Source organism: Stylophora pistillata, chromosome 3 (genome assembly GCF_964205215.1).
Source record: "Stylophora pistillata chromosome 3, jaStyPist1.2, whole genome shotgun sequence".
NCBI lineage: Eukaryota > Metazoa > Cnidaria > Anthozoa > Scleractinia > Pocilloporidae > Stylophora > Stylophora pistillata.
The window spans coordinates 18,327,501-18,337,757 of NC_142521.1; the positions used below are offsets into that span (position 1 = coordinate 18,327,501).

A 10,257-nucleotide genomic window follows, 5' to 3' on the forward strand; every position below is an offset into this window, starting at 1 on the left:
CGGGTGCGTGATTCACAAAGTCTTTAGAGAAGAGATCTATGCTAGACTTGGCCAAGATCGCATATAAATCTGCGTTGGAAGAAGGTGTGGGAACTATACCAACTCTGCAACCAGTTCCAGGAAGTGAACGTCGAACTGATTGCTGTAATAAGGAAGGATGGGCTCTTAAGTCAACCAAGCAGGCGTACAGGCTAAGTGAGAAGCAGAGGGCATACCTTGATGCGAAATTCAATATTGGCCAAACGTCAGGTAGAAAATTAGACGAGGAAGTAGTTGCAAGAGAGATGAGACGTGCCCAAGTACCTTACGGTTCTCGAATTTTCAACGTTGAGCCCACCGCAGATCTCCTCCTACTTCTCCCGCCTTGCTGCTAAGGTTCGGAAACAACTACCGGATGATTGCGATGTTCAGGCCATCGAAGAGGAAACAAACTTCACGATGGCAAGGAATTTGGCCCTAGAAACCATCTCTCTTCAGCACCCAATATTGTTCGATCATGTGAAAGTGTAGTGCGATCGTCCGGGTGAGTGTAAAGTTAGGTCGTTCTGTTCGGTTCGTTTGTAACGTTTATGTGCTTCTTTTAAAACTCAACTCCTATGGTTGTTCTCCATCCTCTGTTGAGTGGTTCACCTCGTACCTGTCAAATCGCTCACAACGTACAACCTTCAAGGGAGTCCTATCTGAGTCTTGTCCTATGTCTCTTGGTGTCTCGCAAGGTAGCATCTTGGGTCCTTTGTTCTTTTTGCACTTCATAAATGATCTACCTCTCTATGTGTCTTCGGATGTTGATCTTACCATGTTCGTTGATGATACCTCTGCTCTAGTGAAAGGTCCTTCTTTCCCTTGCTTAAATAACTGTCTTGCCTCCGTTACTACTCAAATTTTTGCTTGGGCTGTCTTTAATAGGGTGGCACTTAATTTTATCAAAACTAAGGCTCTTCTCTTGACTACATATCTGAAATATGCCCATTTATTTGAACCTCTTTTTGATATTGTTGTTAATGGTAACCTTATTGAGCAGGTCCCGCATGCTAAATTGCTTGGCATAACAATTGATTCCTTTCTTTCCTGGGAAAGCCGCCCCATCAGCAATATGTGCTCTCTCATTAGGAGCAGACTTTCGCTTCTGAAACGTATCAAACCATTTCTTGCTCATAACTGCTCGTTGAATTACTATAACTCTTGTATCCACTCTTCTTTGTTATACTGTTCCACTGTTTGGGGTACTTGCTCTAAAACTCTTCTTCTCCGTCTACTTCGTCTTCAAAAATAATCAGCTCACCTTATCCTTGACGCCGACTGGCATCAGTCCTCAGTCAGTCTCTTTGCCAAACTCAAATGGCTCCCCATTTTTCTCTTAGTTAACCTTAGAAAGCTTGTCCTCCTCTTTAATATTCTCAATAATCCTAAAGCACCAAGCTGTCTCGATCTTTCCATTTCTTGTCTTTTAGACGAATAACTGGTGCTATTACTAGAGCTTGGCCTTGACCTTCAACTTCCTTATCCCCGCTCAAACTGCGGTAAACGCACTTTCGCTTTCAGTGTAGCCTCGCTCTTCAATTGTCTTGACTCCGACCTAAAAGAACTTCTACGCTTCCCAAAACCCTGTGCCTCTTTTTCGACTAATCTGTCTGCCTTCAAAAGTAAAGTTGTCTCTCTTTTTCTAACCTTTACCTCTCGTGCTTCTCACCTGGAAACGTTGCTTTGTCCCAATTGTCGCTACAAACTTCGTTGCAGTTGTACATCATAGTCTTTTGTTTTTAGTTTTTCCAATAGTTAATCTTAATCAACATTGCTCTGGATACTCTGTTACCCCAGGGTTCAAGCCATTTACTGCATTGTTCGATCAGTTCGATATTTGTACCATAATGAAAAACGACACGTTGAAGAAACTAAAGCTTGGCATGCTGCAGAGTATTTGCCAGAATTTGGAGCTGAACGTTCCTGTACCTGCCATTCGACGAAAAGCACCATACCTTGCCTTACTTAGTGAAGCTGTTTCCCAGTGCACATGCCAGATCCGCCAGTAACCCATATAATTCTGATCGGTTACCTCGTTTGCTTGTTTTTAATACCAAGGGCTGTAGTGGCTGAGCAGATCGCCTAATCGATACTATTTTATTCAGAAAAGTACATTTTAATCAGCAATTTTGGCATTTTAGGTGGTTTAGGAGTTTCTGTTTTGGCTATTTCAAATTAATTAGGACAAGAGGGTAATTGAACAAAAAAAAAAACACAAAATATACGTATGAGATTAGATTTAAAAAGACATGCAGCCAATGGAGTAAATGGATAACTTAATGTAACTCTAAAAAAAAAGCGAGCAATGGACAAAAAAAACACAATCGCGTGATTTTAGAATTTCCCCGTAAATGTTCTCGATGGTCCTTTTATTATTTAGTTCTCAGTAGACGTGTTTGAGATCCGAAGTTTTCAAGCTTTTTTAAATTTCAGCCGGAAAAAAAATCGCTGGAACTTTAAAATATTTTTTTAGAAACTAGTACACAGAAAGGGATGTTTTGGCAAAATGAAAAACTCACTGTTTTTCGAATCTCGAAATATTCTGGCGGCTTCTCTTAAATATTCGTAGTAAGTTAACATGTATATTTGCTCGGAGTAAACGTTTAGATATCTTATCCTGTTGTCACTCGTGTTATTACAATGGATTTGTACATTTTTGTGACAGTAAAGTAAATTTAATTGTAATGCCAAAGTTTTCCAAACTTAGATTAAAAGGGAATTTTATTCATTTAACCACACTCGATCAGCTTTCCTTCTTCCAATTTCCTTTTCAACAAAGAAAGTCAAAGTGCCAATCGACAACTGCCCCGCCCCGCTTCCCGTGATCTTAAACCACCCCTTATGATCCTCATCATAAAATGGCGAGTTGGAAAAAAGTGTGTGAAACATCCTTAATCCAAAGTTTTCCATACTTCAAACTTCGATTAAAAGGAAAATTTTATTCATGAAACTTCTTGATCAGCTTTACTTCCCATTTTTTTACCTTGACAATTTTCGCTTTTGTTATGTAAATGGTCCATTAATTAACAGAAACTTACACTAGTGCTCTAAGTGCTCACTTCACTTTTACGCCATGCCCACAGCCTTTTACTTGTTCAAATAGAGTAATCTTTTAAAAAAATAGCTTGCGTACTTGTCAAGTCAATCGTCCAGTTAAAGAGACGCGTAGTTGAGTTCTTAATATCTAATTTATCTGGCGTAAACTTTTACCCTTCTAAGTTAAAGAGACTGGAGCCAAATTTTTCCTTGATGATGGTGAGTAATTTTCCCTTTTTTCGCAATTCACGTTTTTTTCCTTACAAAAATTCGTCTATGGCAGGACGCAGCGTTTTGTCTGGTTTAAGAGGCTCGTCAAACTTAAAAAGTTAACGTTAAGGGTGCTTCTCAGGCCCCTTTTTTTCTTCGGTTTGCTATATATTATGATGAGGATAATGCGGTTTCCACTCTTATTCCCTAAAATCATACAGTACAAATAACCAGAAACCTAATTACCTACCGAACTTCACTTTGCAAAAGACAAGATTATTCTTAATTCTTGATCAGCTTTCCTTCCCAATTTTTGGACACTGAAAACTCTCGCTTTTGTTACGTAAATGTCCCATTAATATAAAATTACACTAGTTCTGTGAGTGCTCATGTCACTTTAACACCCTCATCACAGCCTTTTACATGTTCAAATAGAATAATCTTTAAAAAAGTAGCTTGCGTATTTGTCAAGTCAATCGGCCAGTTAAAGAGACGCGCAGTTAAATTCTAAATGTCTAATTTATTGTAAACTTTTTTTCTAACTTGAAATATAAAGGTTTTAGAGGCAAAGTTCTCCATGGAAATGGTGAGTAATTTCCTGTTTCCTTAACTTAGGCTTTTTTTCTTTTTCTTAAAAATATTCGTAGTTTGCCTGACGCAGCGTTTTGTCTGAATTAAGAGACTCGTCAAAAAGCTAAACTTAAGGATGCTTCTCAGACCCCTTCTTTTTCTCCAGTTCGCCACTGGGATGAGGATCATGTGGGGGAGTTTAAGATCGAAAGGGTGGGGGGCAGTTGTCGATTATGACTTTGTCTACACAAACTTATCATTATTATTTCTTATTTATTTTTTAGATTTGCACATTTTTGTTTGAAGTTTTGTTCATTAACTACTCGATCAGCTTTCCTTCTTCCCATTTTTTCACATTGACAGCTCTCGCTTATTTGACGTAAATAGTCCATTAACAGGATATTGAACTAGTTCTCTGAGTGCTTTACACCGTACTACAGCCTTTTACTTGTTGAATAATCGCGTACTTGTTAAGTCAATCGTTTAGTTAAAGAGACGCAAAATTGAGTTGTAAATATCTAATTTCTAATAAGTTATTACCCTTATAATTTACAGCTGCTCGACGCAGAAAAAGTAAAAAAAGTAAGAAATTTCCTTTTTCTTTTAATCCAAGGTGATTCCTAGGAAAAAAAAGTTAACGAACAATTTATCGAAAAATACAATCAAAACAATAGATAACTGTGCCAAATTTACGCAATTAACGCCTATACTACCGGCACAAATCTCACGCGTTATTTCATCAGTTCAAGGTACATTTTGCTGAAGCTGGAAGAAAGGGTTTTTATAGATAGAAAGTCTCGAGCGTATCGGGGACAATTTGATTTATAATTTGTATAAAAACCAACCAATTTTAAACGACATCAATTCAAGAGTGCGAAACGAGTACATGCTAAACGAACAACGCTTTATTTTGTTGTTATAAATGAACTACGCCTTCCACTGTTGTTCGATACGAACAACGCTTTTAGAATCATTACCTAAACATATTTCAGTTCTGATCATATGATCGATGGTGTTGTTAGAAACAACCAAGATTAAGTTCCTCAAGCTTACGAAATGTCCGTGAGTGCGAAACGAGTACCTACCAAACGAACAAAGCTTGTTAGAAACAAACAAACACGCTTTTTGAATCGTCATGGTGTTGTCAGAAGCAAAGAGTGCCTCAGCGATAAAGATTTCTCTACGTTTTTGCCTACTTATAGTCTGGAAGTCTGATTTTTTGAGTATTTGTTTCTTCGGGCGACTTTACTGTATTTTTTTCGGGTGATAGGACTCAAATTTCGGGCAACATAACTTGTAGGACTCGGTTGACATGACTTCAGGCGAGATGACTCTCGGGCGACTTGACCGTAAACCAATCAGAAAACTCCGATTTACATCAGGACTGCTTTGCCATATCCATGTAATAAAAATGCATGTATGCCTTGGTATATCTGCCAACCATACCCTTTCCCCATTTCTTGTTCCAGAAGAGGCTAGTTATGGCGTCGATGTCATAGAACGGGATCCCGCATGGAGGTCAGGTGGAACAACTTTACAATGCCATAGCACACAACAGTTTATCACGGCTGAACCAATCAAAGTGGATCATTCAAAGAAGGTTGAACTGGTACTCAGGCTTGTAGCCAGGTAATATTTCACATGGTAATTTTAAAAGAGGGCGGGTCAGCAATTTGTTTCAGAACAGACTATTAGCTGTTGTTTTGAAAATGAGCCCGTGTTTTATCTACAGGGCAGGACTTAGAGGGTAGTGCTATTTGACGTAAATATCTCCCGGTATTCGAAGGATTTTCAAGCAAGAGCTTTTCCTAAGATAGCCCCGAGCTCTCACGAACTAGGTACAAAACGTTTCAGGGGGAATTTTTTCACAGTCATTCTCGACGAAGGAAAACCGGTGAAAGCAGGTTTCTCCAACATTATCAGTGAGTTGTAGCTTTGACTTCTTTGATGTAATAATTTTTCTAATCTTTCTCTTTTTAAGAGATGGAGAAGAAGATCTAGTATTCCCCAAAGGTGAATGTAAACCGCTGTCAACTCTGACTCCACCAGCTGTCCAAGAGTAGAGCAGACAATAAATCGATGTAAATGAAGTCGGTTCAAAAAGTATATTCTAATCGCTTTTGGGTTTGTCCAGTTAACAGATCACACCAGATTGTGTTAAGAAATTACATAACCTGAATACAGGCATTTTGATTGTTTTTTCGTATTACCTATTGGAGGACAGATGCATAGAAGACGTTATCACCAACAAGTTTTTGCTTCTTTATTAATGAAACGTAGATTCCAAGTTGCCGTAAGTCTGTTCAGTAACAGATCAAAGAAGACGTAAAATGTGGCAATGCCCATGCAGCTAGACCAATTTATTTCAGCGAAAGTTTGCAGTATTTTGTTAACTAGGGAGTAAAACTACCAGAATAAAAGAATCTGTTTAGAAAAGGGGATTTGTAGTTTTCATGTACATTATAGTAATAATTCCGGAAGCACCTTTTCTCTCAAACAAAAATCTTTATTTCATCTTAAAAGCAAGATTAGACTTTGGCCTCTTTTGCGCAACTTCTTCAGTTCAGCTTTAAGAACTCTGTTTTTCTATAAAGCAAAACAAACGCTTTCATTAAACACTACTTTAAAATCATGCTTATTGTATTTCCTTGAACAACTTAGCAACCACGTTCTAAAAAGTGCTCTCCCCTGAATAAACACCAACCCCTTTGGCCATATTATCAAACAAGCACCCACCTCGAATATAGGGATACAAAGAAAACCTTTCTATTGCCAGTTCACTTACAACTCTTTAAGCTTCAACTACAGTAGAATCAGCACAAGTTGATTATTTCTTTATAAGACCCCTCCTTCTAGAACCCAAGCCCTTAATCAAGGAAACACTTTGTGAGCATTTGCAACAGCCTTAACAAGCCCAATACCATAAGGAGGGTAGCCATGTCAGTTTAAAATCGACGTTGAGCCCTCACATGGATAAATCTCATAAAACTATCAAAATCTCTTTCGTGAACAGGGGGTCCATACATATAGAGAGGGTTGGAAGAAAAGTTTCTAAGGTTGGAAATTTCTACAACCCTGAAGGCATATGTAACATGCAACTTGGTTATTTTCAGTTATCTAAACTGGAGCTGCATGCAAATCTCTAAGTTTGAGAAGTTTCCCACTCAGAAATAAAATTAGCCATAAATCTGGCCACATATGAATAAAAAACTAACAATCACTAACAATCAAGAAAGTTGTTTCTATTTTATGGAGCCACAAATGTTTTCAAAATAAGAAAATTTGTCTCAAATGCGTTGCAAAGAAAACTCCTTGCCACAGATGAGGAGGTGAACCTCAAACCTAAAAATATCAAGAAACTAACCTGCAAAAAAAAAAAAAAAAAATTACCATCCCCATGTAACAGTTTGGAAAGTGATTTTCACAATTAAAGGCCAAAGTTTGAAATTTTTTTACATGACCCAGGAACACTGGGTATATCAGCTGGAGGTTTAGAGGTAAAATTCCAAGGACAATATGGTGAACACTAAGAGTGGCATTTATTTCAAAACCATTCTTTCCAGAAGTCACTGACAACAGTTACACTATACACTGTATCATTGCAAGTATTCAGTATGCAAAACAGAAACATGTGCAGTGTATTCAAGCTGTATTTGTCAGCGGCGGATCCAGGGGGAGGGTCCGGGAGGTCTGGACCCCCCTATCAGACCTGACGCTTACAACTTTGAGACTAAAATTCTTACATACGCAGGATCGTATATCACTTTTTAACTGGCTGATTTTTTAAATTAATGAATCCAAGTAAACGGTAAGCGGCCAAGAAACTATAGCGTGCAACTGCGACTGGTGGGAGGGGGTGTGGGGAGTGTGGGGGAGAAGTAATTTGCCTCAAAAGAGTCCAACAGCCCTTTCTGAACCAAAGTTTGGACCCCCCAAATCAAAAATTCCTGGATCCGCCCCCGCTTGTCATATATTTTAAATTATGAGATAAGTTAAATTACTCTTGACTTTTGATTGGTTATAACCTACAATCTATTGACAAACTCTATCTTTAAAATATATTCCAAATTAATTACTAGTTAAAAGAGATAAGATAATTGCCATGATAAAATATAAGCACTGAAGTTATTATGAAAAAAATTAAGCAATTTCTTGCAATAAAAAATTAGCATCAAACTTATCATAAAAAAAATTAAACAATTTCTTGTGAAAGACTGGTAAGGCATTAGATTCCCAAGTGCTGAGAGGAAATATTCATTCCATGCGCCACAAATCTGAATAAAAAAATAATTCTTAAAAGTCACTGTATAACTAAAATAGGACATCAAGTGTCAAATAATCAATATTTCTGAAAAGTTTGTTCCAAGAGCAAAACAACACACTGTTAAAAATATCAGCTACATTCTCAAAACATTTGAAAAAGAATCCTTAATCATTGATTACCCTTTGATATTGAGGGGGTAATAAATTTAATTTACTAAGGCACTGTTAATCAGTATATTCCTTGCTGAAAATTAATCCTGTAGTCCTGCATTGAATTTTTTCCAAGTTGGTATTGTTTCTTACTTTTTGGCCAAAGGATGCATACATAATGTCACCAATAACAATTAACATTTTGCTTTGTTATCATACAAAACATATAGACTCTATGATGTTTGCAGTTCTGCTCACTAATAGATCACAGAGGGCGTCAAGGCTGCCACTTTTTTGCTCTTGAATCTATTTTTTAATCCTCGAACAGACACCACACTCTTCTGATTGGGTGTAGAGCTTATCAGTAACTTTGATTCTTTCTATAATTAGAGGTGGCATTTCATTAATAAAGGGGTATATCATTTCATATTTTGATAGCGGCTTACCCTCTGCTTGGCCAACTTGAGCTTAAAGCGATCAAAGTCAGTGAGAGTTGCTTGCTTCTTCTTTGTGGCCAGTTTCTTAGCCCAGGCTGTCTTTTCCCATTTTTCAAAGATCTCTCCTTTCTCAGAGGCCTTCTTCACTGGCCCATTCTAATAGCAGAGGGTCCAACTTTGATCTTGAAGTCAGTTAGCAATAGGTGCTTGAAGTTTAGGGCTTTGTGATAGACATTGGTAGTGGGCCCATCAATCAGAGCCTGTTGAGAAAGATTTAAGTCAAAGTCTGTTAACAAAATTTTGTTTTACAAGGCCAAGACAATTTTACTCAACAGTTTATTGATAAGGAAAAACCTCACTTTCTTTCTCAAGTCTTACCGTAATTTAATTAGCAAAAAGTTTACAAAAAGGTGCATTTGGAGTAGATAGCTTTCAGAAATGAAAGCATGTGAACCCCTTCACTCCAAAGATCACATTTTCAATTCTTTTACTGACTTCCATACAATTCTTGAGATATTAGTTTGGAGAATTTGGTATCAGATCAACTAATAATCCCCTAATTTTTTTTTTATTACTCATCTGCTTTAGATTGTATTGATATTGAAAGGAGAAGTTCTGTCTTGGTCACTCATAGGAGTAAGGGGCTAGCATTATTTAGAGCACTTTAACTCTTTAAGTCTTGTACACATGTGTTTGTCACTGCAAGTGAGTTTTCTGTTTTTCAACTTAACCCTTTGACTCCCAGAAGTGATTAACATGGAACTTCTCTCTCTAATATCCACACATTATTGAGCAAAAAGGTGACAATACTCAAACTTAGGTAGAAATTGATGTCTTGATCTAACACCAAATTCTCACAACTTATTAATAAGGAATTCTGTAGTGGCCAGAGGAGAGAATTGAAAGTTAGATCTTGGGATTTAAAGGGTTATTAATGTGAATTCAGTTCTCTCCTAACAGGTTATATTCAGGGAAAGATCTGTTTGTAACTTCTCTTATAATATTAATCACTGTCAAGGGCACAGATAAGGAGAAAGAGAAAATGAAATCAAGTAAGGGTTATTATTCTGGTATAACAAGTTCTAAGGTTTAAAAAAAATATCAGAATTTATAAAAAAAAAATTGCCAAATATCACAAAAAAATTACCTGCTGAGATTGGGATCAAAGGAGTAACAAAATAAGTAAGTTAAGATGCCACAGGGAGAAAGTTCAACAAATCAGACAAATTTGAATACCAAAGCAGTTGCCGTGAAAGAAACCTATTTGAAATGTGGTGCCAAATTGCACTAAGATGCACTAAGAAATCTATGCAACAGAGAAGAGCATGAAGACAATACATGTAAAGCTGACTGCATCAAACATTGAGATCGCTGTTATTGTTTAAAATTAAGCATGACACAAACCATCCTGGACCATAAAGGGGCCACTAGCATCCAAGCTAGAAAAGATACAGGTTAGACCAATACTGTTTGAACAAACCATGTGTTGATGGCTTGTGTAATGATGCTCAGTTCTGATATTTCGAGTCTCTGGGGTTGTTTTTCTCCGTCATTAACACCTCCAGTGTGT

General features: G+C 37.3%; 1 protein-coding gene and 1 pseudogene across 2 annotated transcripts in view; one reads left to right on the plus strand and one right to left on the minus strand.

The window, feature by feature from the left end:
- The window catches only part of LOC111342909 (uncharacterized), a 25,122-nt gene extending 18,653 nt beyond the window's left edge, over nt 1-6,469 (plus strand). Inside the window, exons 12-16 of the mRNA XM_088752838.1 lie at nt 3,241-3,276; nt 3,824-3,853; nt 4,393-4,419; nt 5,307-5,466; nt 5,819-6,469. Coding sequence (XP_088608964.1) covers nt 3,241-3,276; nt 3,824-3,853; nt 4,393-4,419; nt 5,307-5,466; nt 5,819-5,900 — 335 coding nt within the window. The 3' untranslated portion in view covers nt 5,901-6,469. The remainder of the gene's footprint in view (nt 1-3,240; nt 3,277-3,823; nt 3,854-4,392; nt 4,420-5,306; nt 5,467-5,818) is intronic.
- On the minus strand, nt 6,323-10,121 carry LOC148734864 (large ribosomal subunit protein eL14 pseudogene; annotated as a pseudogene). Its single transcript, XR_015998585.1, has 3 exons — nt 10,092-10,121; nt 8,697-8,947; nt 6,323-6,423 (listed from the first exon to the last, which is right to left on the minus strand). The product of XR_015998585.1 is annotated as a large ribosomal subunit protein eL14 pseudogene (transcript).
- Between the last annotated feature and the right edge of the window lie 136 nt (nt 10,122-10,257).